This window comes from Hypanus sabinus, chromosome 18, assembly GCF_030144855.1.
Source record: "Hypanus sabinus isolate sHypSab1 chromosome 18, sHypSab1.hap1, whole genome shotgun sequence".
NCBI classification, from domain to species: Eukaryota; Metazoa; Chordata; class Chondrichthyes; order Myliobatiformes; family Dasyatidae; genus Hypanus; species Hypanus sabinus.
In genome coordinates this window covers 54230265-54247742 of record NC_082723.1, presented here as the reverse complement: position 1 = coordinate 54247742, position 17478 = coordinate 54230265, and the positions used below count along the sequence as shown (strand labels likewise).

Below are 17478 nucleotides of genomic sequence, written 5' to 3'. Positions count from 1 at the left end.
AGAGGGTGGCGAATCTGTGAAATTCATTGCCACAGATGGCTGTGTAGGTCAAGTCACTGGGTATATTTAGAGTGGAGGTTGACAGGTTCTTGATCAGTGGGGGTGACAAAGGCTTCGGGCAGAAGGTAGGAGAATGGGGTTGAAAGAGATAATAAATTGGCCACGATCGAATGACAGAGCAGACTCAATGGGCCGAATGGTCTGATTCTGCACTGATATCTACCGGGCAGCGTAAACTGAAGGAGGAAAGAAAATGCTCATCTGACGAGAATTTGCCAGTTACTGTTTCTGACAACCTTACCTTTGCACAGAAACTGTTTGATGGCTTCTGTTCCATTGCTGCACACACTGGCTGGAGGGTAGGTCATGTCTTCCACATCCAGACTGAGAGACTATTGGACGATCCAGATGGTGAGAGGTGGGGGAAGAGAGAAAGGAACACCATTTAACGTGGGGTGGGGAAAGAGGGAAACAGAATCCTCAACAGTACAAGGAAGAAAGTGAACTGTGACAATGTCATGCAGGGGTTTAGTTTACTTGTCGGTCAAAAGCCGCTTCTGCCTTGCCGGTCATCAGTTGGCCCATTTGAAGGATGCACAGGTCTTTCCCATTGTGTGCCACTGCACTGGTGTCCACTTTCAGGCTCTTCAGGGGTGGAAGAACAGCACGTGCAGGAGGCTTGGCCTCTTTTCGTTCATCCCCGGAGCTCACTTCACACTGAGGTCGCAACCAGAGCTGAAGAACTACTGGGGTAAGTGTACTCCAGGCTTAAGGGAGACCATGTGCACTCTTAGCCAAATACCTGCTTGTTGAATATCTAGTCTTGTACTGTGTGTAACTCTGGGAATTAGATGTTCGGTAGAATCTTTTACTGTTTGTAAATAAATGATAAGTATGCTTATTCATAGTCCATATCTTCTGTCTCGCTCACCAAATTCGCGAGCCTGCTTCCATGTTACAGACAGTAACACACGATATTTCTGCAGAGAACTTAACTGGGGGTTCAGGTCCAATCCGTAGCCAATGATACCTCGGTGTGAGCTGGGATCTGATCCAAAGGTTCACATCGTTTCTATCTGGATCGATGAACAACAAACTGAAAGCTAGCCCAGGAGGAAAGGGATGTTTGTAACAGAGCAACTCTTGCCTGGGAATCGGTTACAGATTGCATCAAGCAAGCTCATGTAGGAGCAGCAACCATGTGCATAGCCAATCGGATTGGCAACGATTAGATTTCTCTGGTCTGACGTTTCTCAGCTGCAATCTCGTATCTGGAAGCTGCTGATACAGTTGTGTCAGTGATTACAAGTTATAGCTTGAGAATCAGAAGGTGTGGGAAACTCAAGTGTCTCAACATCCAAAGCAGATATTTCAACAGAATCGCGGCGTGAATGACATTCACACTGCTTATCAATATAAGAAGGTCTCTAACGGTATTTTTTTAATAAAAGAAATGAGGGATCTAAACTGACCTCAGTAACTATAACAAAATGGATGAGGTAGCCCAGCAAATGATTTGGAGAAGGTGCAACACCCATTCAGATTTATTTATCATATGTACACAGAGTATACAGTGAAAGGCACCATTTGTGTTAACAACCAGCATACCGAAGGATGTGCTGAGGGCAACCCGAAAGTGTTGCCACACATTTTGGCACCAACGTAGCATGTCCATAGTATTAAAACAGGCCCGAGTGTGCATTCTGGTGTCCTGGCCAATATTTGCCTCGCAACTAATGTCTTTAAAGCTTTATCTGGCTAAATATGCATAATTATTTGTGAATGCTATTGTGGGTAAAATTAGCCACCTCAGTTTCTGTATTACAAAGAAATTACAGAACAGAAATATTTGCTTGTCTAGATCTTTTCACAATATGTCAAGATTCTGTAAAACTATGTACATCCAATACCATTCTTTCTTCCCATGTGAGAAATATGTAACTACGGGAATCAGGTCCAAAAATACACCACCGTTCTAAACTGCACACTAGCTGTTACACTGATTGTAAATACTGCACACCATCCCAAACCCCACTAATAATTTCTTATAATAAATTATGGCACATCGGTTACAATACATGTGCTAACCTTCTGTTAGAATGAATCCTGTCAGCACTGGTAAGTGTCCTGCTGAGATTTAGCATGTTAGAGGAAACAACTCGATAAATGGAACTGCTTAAATGTCATTCTTGGCATTGATGTGACGGCTGAGCAGCTAATGTTTCTCCTGTGTTTGCACTCTTCTCAGAAAAGGCATCAGTCTTTTCTGTTCCATAAACGAGTGTTTACATTTTGGTCAAGTACAGAAAACGCTGCGCAAATTAAAAGACAAAAGACGGGCCACTAGGATTACCTCAAGTGTCCTGATGTACGCCAAGTCTTGTGGGAGAAAATGGATTTGATTCTGACTGATGTCGAGTGTGCGCAGGCTCTTCAATCCACTCAGTGTCTCAGGCAACTTTCGGATCCGGTTCCCTGAAGCCAGTGAGGTTAAAATAAATGGGGTGTTTACAATGGGGCTGGCCCTGCTTGAATCTGGGCATCCCCCATCCCAAACCAGAGTCAGCCTTCAAACCACCTACACCAACCCAAGCTGAGATACATGTTCTCAATCAATCCACCTTGTAATTACCCCATCTAGTGAAGGGGACAGTAACTCCCACTTTCCATTGACCCATCCCATCTTAACAGGTACACCTCATACCTCCTTTCCCAATTAGCCCACCCCTTGCTAACCAATCTGTATACTTTCAATTCCAACTCTTTATCAACTGACTCTGAAACTACATGACAACTCTCAAGGGCCTTGGCTGCCAGTGGAATAAAATCTTTACCCGCTTAACTCAGCACAACTTCTACCTGGCTGCAACTCTGGCAGTGCAAGTCTGTGGCCATAGGGAAACAGGTATACTTGGACAAGTATGTGGATAGAAAAGGCTTTGAAAGACTTGGGCCAAATGGGCCGAGCTTAGACGGGCATCTTGGTTGGTATGGGTGAGTTAAGCTAGAGGGGCAGTTCTGTGCTATCGTGCTCCATGACTCTATAGAATCAACTGCATCCACAGGGCCTTCACTCTGCAGTCAGAGGAACTGGCAGTTGTCTGTCGTTAGACGTGGGGGTGGTTGTGTCCATCACTCACTCCCAGCTATGCTGGGCCAAAGCGGATACTCCCATAGCTGCTACACATATTGTATCTGAAGTAGACACAGAAGAACAACCGAAGCTCGAAGACAAATTGGTGACAAAGCCTCAAACTTTCAGCCTGTCCCTCCTCATCATCTCACTGTCGTTGTCCTTGCTAGCAAGCAAGAGGCAGGTACCAAGCCAGGTATCGTCGAACGCTGCAGCCTGGTACCTTGCCAGAGGGAGGGCAATGAAAGTGCCCCGATTCTGTTACCCAGTTGTACTTCTATACTCTTCCCACCATCCTGTTAACCACTGTAATGAGGACAACCGAACTGCGTGCTTTCCCACCTCTGGGAACTCCACATCATTAATTCATAGGCCCCTCAACTCAAACTCCAAATACCATTCACTTCCATACCCAACTGGATTACCAAAGTGCTTCGAGAACAGTGCCATGGAGAGAGTGGACTTCCAGTTCAGGCACTCAGGAGTGAATCTCACTGCCTCACCAGAGTGTACACCTCAAACACAGGCTCAGTTACCTTTCAGGTTTAGTGTCTGAAGCTGGGCCAAGGTTGTGAGCGAGTTGGGAAGAGATTTCAAGTGGTTCTGTTCCAAGTTGAGCACCTAAAATATTATAAACGTTTAGTGGATGCAGGGCACAGAAGGCCAAGCAAACGATCAGCAACTCTACAATCAAGGGGAACAATTACTCATGACATGCTGGAAGAATTAATTATTTTATTCCAATAATCTCCTTTAAGTTTCTCTACTTTACTACAAAAATCAGATTAAAGGTAATTGGCAAAAGAGCCAGAGGTGAGACGAGGGGAACATTTTCTGATAATAGTTGTTGCAATAGTGCTGTGGTGCTCTCAGCCTGATTAAACTGAAAACAGATTGGTAATGTCTTTCAAAGTGGGAATGGATAAAATTATACATCAGACGGCATAATTCTTTCACAGAGCCAACTCAGTATCCAGGACATCTTCAAGAAGTGATGCCTCAAGAAGGCAGCATCCATCATTAGGAACCCCCACCACCCAGGACATGTCATATTCTCATTGCTGCCATTAGGATGGAGTACAGGAGCCTGAAGGCACACACTCAGCAATTCAGGAACAGCTTCTTCTCCTCTGCCATCTGATTTCTGAATGGGCATTGAACCCATGAACGCTACCTCACTACCTTTTTTATTTTTGCACTACTTATTTAACTATTTTAATATGTTAAATGTATTTAATGTATTTACATACATAAACACACACACTTACTGTAATTGTTTTTTTTTGCTTTATTTCTATTTATTGCATTGACAGCAAATTTCACATTTGCTGGTGATATTAACCTGTTTCTGATTCTATATGGTGAACTTCACAGAAGCAATTACAGATAGAGTAGATAGAGGAGTAGAAACAAAATTGGTTCAAAACTTGGCCAGCAACTTGTAATGGGAGTGCATTCATATTGTAACAGGCAGGCAATTTTCTAGTGATTACTTTCCCGAGTTTTGAAAAAAAAATCTAAATCTTGTCTGTCAATATCTTAAAAGTTGTCTCATACTTGGGGAAAAAAACTTTAAAGAACTTGATTTCTACCTGTAGGGATGAGAGTTGACCCATCTCCTCGGGAAGTGAGGTGAGTCGGTTGTCATGGAGATCGAGAATCTGAGAACAAGAAAGAGCAAAAAATCCCAAAAGATACCTCAACTCAACACTGAATACTGTACACATAACATAGTGTGCTATCGTTCAATGAATGATAACTCCTTGTTCCCCAGCACACACAATTTGATTCACTCCAACAATAACATTTAGCAAAATAGCCACAACCTTTAAGGTGCCACAAAGTAAAGGAAGCAGTGTTTCTGAACTGAAAGTAACAAACCGTAGTTATTTTCTTGAAGTAAAAGAGTCTCTACAGAGGAATTTATTGCCCATGAGAAGATTATTGGCCTTTTGAAGCCAGGTGATCCCAGCAAGTCCAAAAGATTTTGTTTGAGAGTTCCAGGAATGTAATCTAGTGTTATTGAAGGAATGGCAATACATGTCAATGTCAGAACTTCACGTAGCTTGGGAAGGGAAATTAGAGATGCCCTGTTCCCATGACTCTGCTGCAGTTTCTCTTGATGGCAAGAGAAGGCAGGTGTGAAATTAAGAAAAATACAGAGGTTAAAGACAGAATCAATCACTTATAGTCCATGCAGTCAATGGAACTGACAACCTATGTCACACAAACGCCCAACAATAAACATCCTTTTAGAAAAAGAACACACTATAACCGAATCTCCCAAACTCAATATCATGACAGCGATAATGGGGAAGCAATTTGGAAGGTAGTCTGAAACTCAACTTGGGTAACTGACTACACAAGTTTCTTGACAATTGATGGCCTGGCAGCAGGGAGAAAAATTAAGAAGTGTAACCTCACCACTCAAGAAAAGCTCTTGTATCTTCTGTGCAGGAATCAAAATCAAAACGAATCTCTTGCTTCCAAGAACCCTTCACACATTCTGCATGGTACAAGTCAAGAGTGTAATGGAGTACAGTCCACTGGTCAGGATGAGTACAACACCAACAGCACTCAAGAGGTTCAGCATGGACAAGGAGAAGGCAGGTTGCTTGACTGGCACCCGCCCTGAATGCCCTATACAGTATTGCACCCTTATTCCTTAAATGGTATTTCCCTGATTCCCTGCCTGGTACCTTTGTGCTGTTGGTGATTGGGCTTGCTGGCTGCAGCACGTTCCAGCTACAAAGTGCGCTGCAGCAACTCGCCAAGGCTTCAAACCCACATCTTCTCCCACCTAGAAGGAAAAGAGCAGCAGATAAATGGGAACAAAACTATCTGCAAGTTCCCTTCCTAATCCCACACTGTGTTGACTTTGAAACATATTCCAATTCCTTCTGCATTGTCATGTTAAAATCAAGGATCTCTTTGCCAGCAGCATTGTAACTATCCAACAGTCCACCTCAGGGGTATCATGGGCATTAAACTCTAACCTTACAGCAAACCCACCCCTCCACCATCCCACTGAAAAATAAATGCTGACTCTCTCTTCCACATTATTGTAGAGGGAATAGCACACACATATTTAATGTACCAGTTCCACAAACGCATATTGCCAATATTAGCAGCCACATATTTTCCCAGTCACACAGGAAGGAGAGGGAAGCAAAGCACGCACATTCTCCCAGTCACAAGAGAAAGCGGGGGAAGCAAACCATGCACTTGGCATGTGAAGAGGCAAAAAAAGAATAAGAGAAGGGAAATATAAACAGAAAATCAAAGATCTCTCATCTCACATTTTGTGAGGCCTAAAGCCTTCACAAGGGCGTTAGAATGAATATAATCCAGGAGCAATCTTACGCGGCCGTGGCCTTCAGCATTTACCTTCAGCAATGACAAATCCTGGACGTTACACGACTTGGGCTGTAGCGTTGCCAAGTGATTAGAGTGGATGATTAAAACCTGAAAAACAGAGAGAGCAGCAAGGCTTTCAGGCAAGCTGCACCTTCTTGTTAAATAAACTTGCTAATTATTCTGCTGACAGACGAGGTGAAATGGTATCAAGAAGCTACTACGGAAAACACTAACTCATGCAGTGTTCTCCGGCGCGACTGGAAGGTTCTAGATCTGATAATCATGACTCAAACCACAGAGGTACTGACAGTTACAGTCTTTGCAAAGTAGCAATTCAGCCATTAGTATGAAAATTGGACATCTCTTTCTGCTTACACAAGGACATGGTAAATCAGGAGTGGTCCACAACATCCCATTCAGCATGGTCCCAGTTGATCTGCCCCATTCCTCAGCTCTTGGGCAAACCTGCCTCTTCTGTGAGTCACTCTTCACCTTCAAACCTCTGATCTTTCAAAAAATATATCCCCCCTCTTTAGTTACCTCCAGTTACCTAGTCTCCACAACTCTCTGAGGTAGAGAATTCCTGTATTACATCTGATCAGAAGGGTAGAGGATCAACCCAGTACAGTTAAATGAGATTTTAACAAAGGCAGGTGTTTATTAAAAAAAACAGGTTGTAGGGTGTTTGTTTACCTTGGATAAATTTAGGACTCTCAAGAGACAGAGTAACAAGATCAACAAGCCCTGGTGTGGATTCAAATTACTTTCACACTTGTCTCCCCCCAGTTTATACCACATGCTAATCAAACCTCCTCACCTGGATGAACCTATCACCAACTCTTGCCCCACTCCTTTATACTAGTAATCTCCCCTCTATTTACGTTGAGATCACATCAGACTGAGCATGATCTTACTATATACAGGAAGCTCGAAGGGACAAGCAACCTCTTAATTTGTGTGGTCAGCTGTACAACTCGCCGGGAATAGAACATCTTGTGTCCCATCTCATTCTAGCTTGTGGTAATCCCTAAACCAAAGAACTGGTTAACACTCCAGTATTACTTCACAAATATGAATATTGGCCAACCCACACAGAATGCTTCAGGAACTCAGCAGGCCAGGCAGCATCTATGGAAAAAAGCACAATCAACGTTTTGGGCTGAAACCATGAATACTGGCCACTCGGGCAAGGTACCGATGGGAGAATACCATCCATGGCACAAATCCTGAGGCTTCAGGACAGAAGGTAAAAAAACTGGTGAGAAATCAAATTGCTGAATGAGGGATATTACACGGTTTCAGTGCACTTAGTACACGGGCTCAGAGAGTAAATGCTGAGCTGAAACGTGCTGTCTATGCTGAGCTTGATACAAGCAAAAGCCAGGGGTACAGGTCATGGGTTAGAGCAGTAACTGATGAAAGTAACTTAAAATCAGCAGTGGGGAGGATAACATGTGCACAAGTAAGAGCTGACAAGACACAACATTGAATAACACAGTACACAGCAAAGCCACTTACTGTGGGGACCACAGGTACAAGAACTGAGCAATTCTCCACTTCACGCTGCCCCTCAGAGTCACCGTACTTTCAATACACTTTTTTTTTCCAGGCATAATTCATCGCAATGCCAATGGGAAATAGTAACAGAATAGATGACTAGCCCACACTGATGACTTACAGAAAATATTGGAGTATAAAAGTTGCAACTTGCTATTTGCTAGAGAATGAAATCCTAAGGATGTAGGAGACAATGGTGTGTTAATGAGAGAGGTAGCTAAGAGATGTAGATTAGAACATGATTAAGTCAATAGGTAGAAACAATAGTGGCGGATGTACTTGTGATACGCAACTGTAGACCGATTGGATATGCTAATACAACTAAACCAGGAGATTGCTATAAAACATGTTATGTCCAAGGATCGGTGGGCAATCAGCGACTAGCTCAATGACTGTCTCAGCTTTGATTTGCAAATTAAAGTTTAACCCTTCTTGAAGAATCTTCTGCGTCTCCTGGTCATTTGTGGGGCACGAGAAACCACGACAAAAACAGCTCAAATTCTACATTCATGATTAGGATACTTAAATCCAATGAATTAATAAATTAATTTAGAACATTTTAAAGTTACCCTCCATCACTCACTTCCTATAGGAGGTAATAGAAACAGCACTAAAATTTCCAGAATGGAATTGGACCAGCACTTGATTGGTTTGTTGAAGGGACAGCTGGTATTCTGCTGTGCTGTAAGGAAGCTGTGACGTGGCGACTTTAAAACCACTGGCTGGTTGGTGAACCACACAGGTTTTTACAATGTCCTTTAGGAAAGAAGATCTGCCATCTTTAACTTGTCCGGCAACATGGGCACCAAGTTTTCTTTTTTCCTCCTCTGCAAGAGGCAGATTTCCACCTTTGCTGATTTTAACCTCCATCTCTTCTTCAAGTTGACTGCACTCCCCTCAACTCTTCCTTAACCTCTCCCTCCACATACACTCTCCTCCTAATATTCAACATTACCCCCTTTAGCTTGCCGTCCCACACAGCCTTGTAACATTTATCAAGTCAATTACAAAAGTGTTTTCGTATTTTATACTAACTTACTTCTTTCTCCTGAAACTCCTCTTCCTTTTGTCTCTCTCACTGAGAAAATAAGCTGCAAATCACCCACAATTGCATCTTTTTTAAAATCACACCTTTGGCCATACAACTGCCAGGTTCATATTTGCAATTATCACCTTTACTTTCACAACTGACGCCAAGTTCGGCAACAAATCCATTACTTTCCCTCACCTGGATGTTCCCCTTGACATACGCTTTTCTCCACCTCATCAAGCCCAAAGAGCTGAATTAAATTAGGATGACGGGGAAAAAAAACTACTTTCACAGCTCATTGGTAGAGCTCATCAAGGAGTATTGAGCCCTGCATTGATATGTCAAACTGATCCCAACTACAGGGCAAATCCAAAGACAAATGTCACCTTTCCTTTGCTTCCAACTGCCCTTTTGCTCCTTTCAACGGATGCTGCCCGATCTGCTGAGTTCATCCAGCTTTTTTGTACATCTTAATTTGACCACAGCATCTGCAGTGTACTTTGTGTTTATTTAAGTAACTAATGTGCCTGTGACAAATGCAGCACGGTCCCTCTGTTACCCTGCAACCTTTTTCATGATCGATTACACAACCAATCCCCTCCGATACCAGCTGCGTCACACTTCACTCTTTTGGTTCTGTATTTTTCCATCAAAAAGATAAAAGATGTGCGTTACTTGTCACACATACATCGAAGCAAACAGTGAAATGCATTGTTTTGTATCAAATCAATATCAGCGAGGATTTTGCTGGAAGCCCGCAACTGTTGCCACGTTTCTAGTGAGAACACAGCTTATCCACGACTCACAAATCCAAACTGTACATCTTTGGAATCTGGGAGGAAACCCACTTGGCCATGAGGAGAATGTACAGACTCTTTACAGACAGCGGGGGTGGGGGGGGGGTGGGATTGAATCCTGATGTTATAGTCCACACTGCAACAGCATCACGCTAACCACTACACGATTGTGCCGTCCCATCGACACTATCGACAACATAAAGCCAGAAAACCAGCAGCAGTGACTTCCGCTGATGTCCGGGTATCAGTCCTTGCTCCACCTCCCCCTTCCTATTTCCTAGACTGCAGTCTGGTAAAGGTATCTAGTCGTTTATTCTGTTTTTCTGCCTGAGCTGAATCAGATTATTTGCCACTTTGGCCCCAAGATGGGCTTCAGTCCATTTGGTCTAAAGCTTTCAGAGAACCCGCTGCTGAATCCATCTTCCATACTTCTACAATCGCAACACTCAGCATGGTTCTAATCATTGTACCGCAGCAGTGATCCCCTGCCACGAGGCACATAGATAAAGAGCAGCAGCTAACAAGATGTTTCAAGATGATAATCTGCCCACAACTTCAATTGACTCCCAGTGGTCTTCACTGAATGTGAGTAAGACAAGCAAAGCTTGTATGTCCCCATCACAAACATTTGCAACAGCCCAAACAGTCGTTGTGGCAGAAGTTTAACTTTTATTATCAAAGTACATATATATCACTACATACGACCCTGAGATTCAGTTTCTTGTGGGCTCACCTAATAAATCTATAGAATAATAACCATAACAGAATCATAGAAACATAGAAAATAGGTGCAGGAGTAGGCCATTCGGCCCTTTGAGCCTGCACCGCCATTCAGTATGATCATGGCTGATCATCCAACTCAGAACCCTGTACCTGTTTTCTCTCCATACCCCCTGATCCCTTTAGCCACAAGGGCCACATCTAACTTCCTCTTAAATATAGCCAATGAACCGGCCTCAACTGTTTCCTGTGGCAGAGAATTCCACAGATTCACCACTCTCTGTGTGAAGAAGTTTTTCCTCATCTCAGTCCTAAAAGGCTTCCTCTTTATCCTTAAACTGTGACCCCTTGTTCTGGACTTCCCCAACATCCGAAACAATCTTCCTGCGTCTAGCCTGTCCAATCCCTTTAGAATTTTATACATTTCAATAAGATCGCCCCCTCAATCTTCTAAATTCCAGTGAGTATAAGCCTAGTTGATCCAGTCTTTTTTCATATGAAAGTCCTGCCATCTCAGGAATCAATCTGGTGAAACTTTTCTGTACTCCCTCTATGGCAAGAATGTCTTTCCTCAGATTAGGGGACCAAAACCGCACACAATATTCTAGGTGCGGTCTCACCAAGGCCTTGTACAACTGCAGTAGAACCTCCCTGCTCCTGTACCACGGAAGAACGGTTTAGCTAAAGGAGAGGTCACAATAGAACGGCCACGACAACGAGACACCTGATGGATCGAAATCATAAAGGAAGGTTGGCAAAACCCATAGCGGTAAATGTTCCCATTCTCTTTCTCTCTCTCTCTCTCTCTCCAACAATTGCAACACAGTGACAACCAAAAAGACGGCAGCTTGTGTGAACTGCAGTGAACTTTATATTTCCATCGGACAATACATTATCCCCTAGACAACGATAGAGCTTGTTTCTTATTGATTATTATTATTATACCCGCACTTTTAGGTTTAGTATTGACGACGTATATTATCTGTATATTTGCATTGATATTATTTTTGTGTATTTTTACTAATAAATACTGTTAAAATAGTATCATCAGACTTCAACGGACGTCTCTATCTTTGCTGGTAAGTCACCCAGTTACGGGATTCATAACAACGGCCACTCAACAAAGGCTATAGCCAATATGTTATAGAAATGGGTATATCATTTTTGACGCTGGAGTAGAAGGAAGAAGGAAATATGCAAAAACAAAAAGGCATGAAGTGAAGAGGAGAGGGAGACCTTGCATACGGTAGGAGACATGGAGAGCAGGTACCAGGGGTGGGGGGGGGGGGGGGGGGGAGGGGAGCAGGACACTCTCAGACATCAGGTAGAAGAGAGTGAGTACATGTATAAACTCTTACCTTCTTCTGCAGGACTCTGCACATGGAAAAGACGCTGGCTGGAATCTGGTAACACAACATTGAAAAACAAATAGTATCACTGCAAAATCCCATTCAAGTAACATTAAAAATGTATCATGCACTGATCAGACCATGCAAATCAGCCGCAATTCATTCTGCTGTTGGCCAGCCAGTGCCTGCAGCTGAAGATTGTGCTTTGACTGTAGATTCAAGCTCCAGGCAGCTGATTAGAACAAGAAAACTACCTTTACCAACATCTCATTTATTTATTGAAATACTGTGCAAAATAGGCCCTTCTGGCCCTTCGAGCAGTGTCACCCAGCCGTCCCCCAATTTAATCGCAGCCTAGTCAGGGGACAATTTACAATGAACAATTAACCTACCAACCGGTAGGTCTTTGGACTGTGGGAGGAGACTGAAACACCCAGAGGAAAGCCAGGCGGTCATGGGGAGAACGTACAAACTCCTTGCAGGCAGCAACACACACAAAATGCTGGGGGAGCTCAGCAGGCCAGGCAGCATCTGCGGAAAAGAGTACAGTCGACTTTTTGGCCCGAAACCCTTCGACGTATTGCTCGGATTTCCAGCATTTGCAGGTTGTGACTCCCTACAAGTGGCGGTGGGAATTGAACGCTGGTCGCCTGTACTGTAAAGTGTTGTGCTTTACCGGGCCACCCCAACGATGAAAGTCTGCCTCATCTTCATATTTTACTCCAAACTTACAGTGGTCTGCAGGAGGGATGGAAAAAGAGCTCAAGAGAAAGGAAGAGTCCTACAGATTCTTTGTTAGATCTATATCTAGAGTACTGTTACCCGGCTGCTACAGATAACTCGTAATGTCTATATCCGGCTCATCATCTCATCTCATCCATTACAATACATGCCAAATCTCTGTTCAGCTGCAACTGCTACATCTCAGCTTCCTTTCAAGTGGACCTACACTTGAAAGTCTGTTCTGAAGGAGACTACTCACTCAATATGCCTCAGTGCTCAATGGTAGCAATCCTGACTCCACTTCCTACCTCTGAATCAGGAAGCTACGGGTCAGCTCTCACTCTGCGACTCACGCTGACACTCAATGTATGGTGTTACTGCAAGTAGAGGCAAGAGATGCCATCTTTCAAAGCAGTTAAGATCTTAAGTTGTTACTTTCTGCTCTCCCAGGTGAACGGAAAGGATTCCATGTCACTACTCAACAAAGCGCAGGAAAATTGTCTCAACAAAACTCATCTTCAAGTAACCTCATAATCAAGTAAACTGCTCTTTGCAGGAGCACTATGTGTGGTAAGACTAATGGGTGAAACCGCTGAAAGGCAAGTTTTCCTAGAGAATTGAGTAGACTGTGTGTTAATGCAACTCCACCAACGCAGAGGGTCGTAGAAACATAGGAAGCCTGCAGCACAATACAGGCCCTTCGGCCCACAAAGCTGTGCTGAACATGTACTTACTTTAGAAATTACCTAGGGTTACCCATAGCCCTCTATTTTTCTAAACTCCATGTACCTATCCAGGAGTCTCTTAAAAGACCCTATCATTTCGCCTCCACCACTGTCACCAGTAGCCTATTCCATGCACTCACCACTCTCTGCATAAAAAACTTAATCCCAACATCTCCTCTGTATCTACTTCGAAGCACCTTCTCATGCTAGCCATTTCAGCGCTGGGAAAAAGCCTCTGACTATCCATACGATCAATGCCTCTCGTCATCTTGTACCCCTCTGTAAGGTCACCTCTCATCCTCTGTTGCTCCAAGGAGAAAAGGCCGAGTTCACTCAACACATTCTCATAAGACATGCTCCCCGATGATTTACAAGATTTACAAGATCTTTGTAAATCTCCTCTGCACCTTTTCTATAGTCTCCACATCCTTCCTGTAGTGAGGTGATCAGAACTAAGCACAGTACTCCAAGTGGAGTCTGACCAGGGTCCTATATAGCTGTAACGTTACCTCTTGTCTCTTGAACAGAATCCTAAATCACTGGGTCAGTGCCTAGTTGACTAATGGAACCAGCAGTTTCATCCACAAGGGCTGATTAAGGTGACAGCTTACCTCAGATAGCTCGCACTTTGAGATGTCCAGGATGTCATCTGCACCAGCTTCTCGGGCCTGTGGATGGGGGAAGAAAAGTGTTATATCTAGAGCATATTCAAATTTTGCCCATGTTGCAGACAACACGAATGCTAGCACACAGCACGAAGATTGTTCCTCAAACCTTGATGAAGCATTTGTTGAGGGGAGATGTCAGAGGTAGGTAGGTGGGTGCCTGGAATACACTGTGATGCCTCAATCACTTCACCAGGAAGAGCAGTGCCAGAGACTGCGGTGGAGGGCACGATGCAAGGCGGGGCGTAGAGGTTTTGCTGGCTGGGCAGAATCTACTCCCTCCTTGGCATTACAGGGGTGGGCGAGGTGGCAATGAGCCATCAGAACCATCACAGAGGCTGCCGGGACACAAGCCAGGACCTGGTCAACCCTGGCTGGGTCGCCTGGGCGAGACTGAACCTGAAAACACCCGATGACCCCAGGTTATATCACTGATGATACATCCCAGTGCATCCTAGGATGTATCTCAGCATCACTCCACCCTGATGGAAGAAAACAGCTATTCTATACATTCTGTACAGTGTCGCTGCAAGATTGGACAATGTTATAATTATCACCAATCAGGCAAACAGTGAGAAATCCTGCACACGGCTTGAGCACTGTCAAAGGCGGAGAAGCTGAATATTCAAGAAAGAATTACCAGTTCATGGCTGAACCGGTAAACGCTGTATTACTCTAGCAGTCAGGCTTAAGTTACAGGGAGTAATTTGTAACCACGGCACCACAGAAGGCGACTGGCAGATGAGTTTAGCTGACACGGATGGATTTGAATTTGCAGCCCGATTCAGAAAGTAGACAGGAAGCGCCTGCGGCGGCCACTATCTCGATCAGACGTAATTCACAGCGTTTTAAAGCCGGCGCTTGGTTTTGTTTTGATGGAAGGCTTCCCTTGCTAGAGAAAGGAAGAATGTTCACAGGTTGTTGTCAGGGAGGAGATTCGAGAGATTTAATGATTAAGCGTCAGGGAACCGGGGAACCCCCGGAGAAAACTTCCCAGGGAGGGATCAGGCGGGTAGTCTGATGTGGAAAGTGGGGAGCCCGAGCCCTCGGGCCCCGCTGCTTTGCTCACCAGGCACATCTGATACTCCAGGCGTTTCCGCGCCTCTTCATTCTGCTTCTTTCTCCCGGAGAAGAGCATCATCTCCGGGCCCTGGGCGCTTCTCGCCACTGCAACGCCTCGGCTCCGCCTTCCGTCTCCCGCAGCTCCTCCAGTGCCGACAAGCGGCCCGGTCCTCCGGCGGACAAGAGCGGCCTGGTCCTCCGGCGGGCGGAGAGGGAGGTGCAGCGGGGACCTCCCAGACTCGCGGCGTGACGGCTGCACACCTCCCTCGCTTTAATGGAATTAGTCCATGGCATTAAAAAGGTTAGGAGCCCCTGCTGTGGACACTGGGAATCTAAAACAATTGTTGGAAATACTCTCCACAGATGCTGCGTTATTAGCTGCTGAGTCTTTCAAGGCATTTCCCTTCTTATGTTACGCAAGACAATCTGAGACACCGCGATCCTTATCTGCCAACTGCAACCAGAAAATCGCAGGAGCATAGAATCATAGAACATTTACAAAGCAGGAGGCCATCTGGCTCATCACGTCAAAAAAGAACTACCCAACTTAGTCCTTATCTGCAGAGCACCAGATTCAGAGCTCTTATCACAATTCAGATATGGTTTATATTTGTTAGTGTGGTCCAAGTTACAAGGTTTCACTGCTATAAGTATTGATGAAGTGTCTTGGCTGGAAACGTCAAATGTTTATCCCTCTTCACAGACGCTGCCTGGCCTGCTGAGTTGCTCCAGCGTTGTGTGTCTGGATTTCCAACATCTGCAGAATCTCTTTTCCTCATCAACGTATGTCCCCTCTCTCCCTTCCAAACAAAATAGACATAGGTTATACTTTATTTATAACTATAAACTTCCAGACCTGACAGTATCCTTTCAAATCACTTCTGCACTCTTGTGAATTCCAGTGGAAATCACAACTTTTAAGATTCAAGATTCAGACATATTTATTACATGTACATGGAAACATACAGTGAAAAATGTTATTTGCATTCACAACCAACATGCCTAAGGATGTGCTGTGGGGGAGGGGGGAGACGGGGGTGAGGGCTTGCCATACATTCCAGAGCCAACATAATATGCCCACAATGCTCAGCAGAACAACACTGAACACAGATCAAAGCAGATTGTATCAAGTGTCAAAGCAACAGCAGCAAAACAAGTCCCATTCCTCCCCCCCTCCCACCAACCACACACATACACAGCCTTGCAAACTCAGGACAGGATGTCTTCAGCCTCCAGCGGACTTGGACTCGCAGACATTGTGCCTCCAACTTCCCCAGCCGACTTCCCGGGATTTGTTCCAGGCCTCGACTTCTGATTGAACTTTGATCTTTGGAATTGACCTCAGGACTAGCCTATCGCCAAACACTGACAGGACCCCGAACAGTAGGCCTTGCCGATTCAATGACCTAAACGGTCACAGGTCCCAATTCCTTCTGCTCACATACAACCAGTTGTTCTATACCATCCCCAAGCTGTGATGACCCACATGTTTTTACATCCTATGCTTCAGCTAATTAGGGAAAGCACCCTTGTGTGCCTTTTAAATGTTGAGCCAAAACTATTTAGCAATAAAATGAAACATACTCTTGACCCTGTCATCAGGGGCTGCCACCATTCAGGCCATGCTGCCATCAAGAAGGTGGTACAGGAGCCTCAAGTTCAGAAACTGGTATTACCTCTCAGGCATTAGGCTCTTGAACCAGAGGGGATTACTTCACTTACTCCAGCCTATGGACTCAACAACTCATGTTCACAATATTCTTTATTATTTTATTTGTATTTGAAGTTTGTTCTCTTTTGCATATTGGTTGTTCGATTGACTTTGTGTGTAATTTTTCATTGATTCTATTGTATTACTTTGTACCTATTGTGATGTCCGCAAAACAATGAATCTCGGGTTGTATACGGTGAGACGTTTGTACTTTGATAATAAATTTACAGTACTTCGAACTTCACCACGTAAGGAAAGATGGAAGACTGGAGCAACAGACGAAAAAAGAGCGAACTGGAGGATTCAGCGGGTCAGGTAGCGTCAATGGAGGGAAATGGATAACAAACTTTTCTGTTTGAGGCTCTAGATGATAGCCTGGACAGTCAATGAAGTGTCTTTCTGTCCTGATGAATGATCTATATTTATTTCTCTCCATAGATGCTGCCTGACCTGCTAAATTCCTCTAGCACTTTCCCCCCAAGTTTTTAAAACGCTGTTAATGTACCTGCCTCAGCCATTTATTCCGACAGCCCATATTCGCACCACCCTCCGTCCCTTTGCCCCTTTCACACTATCGAGCAAGACAAGATCATTGCGAAGTGGACTCTGATATTTTGCGACAACTTCCTGCAAGTTGGCCGGCGGCTGC

The 17478-nt window shown here is 44.4% G+C and overlaps 1 protein-coding gene across 6 annotated transcripts in view; it reads right to left on the bottom strand.

Moving 5' to 3' along the window:
- Positions 1 to 17439, bottom strand: part of lrsam1 (leucine rich repeat and sterile alpha motif containing 1) — a 56322-nt gene extending 38883 nt beyond the window's left edge. The window contains exons 1-9 of one of the 6 annotated variants that reach the window (XM_059994333.1): positions 17335 to 17439; positions 15834 to 15918; positions 14003 to 14059; positions 11953 to 11997; positions 6521 to 6598; positions 4726 to 4794; positions 3670 to 3754; positions 2354 to 2475; positions 302 to 392 (exon numbers count right to left, since the gene is read on the bottom strand). In XM_059994333.1, the coding sequence (XP_059850316.1) occupies positions 302 to 392; positions 2354 to 2475; positions 3670 to 3754; positions 4726 to 4794; positions 6521 to 6598; positions 11953 to 11997; positions 14003 to 14059; positions 15834 to 15875 (589 nt within the window). In that variant the 5' untranslated portion in view covers positions 15876 to 15918; positions 17335 to 17439. The other 5 variants (XM_059994335.1, XM_059994332.1, XM_059994334.1 and 2 more) reach the window with 5 other exon arrangements.
- Between the last annotated feature and the right edge of the window lie 39 nt (positions 17440 to 17478).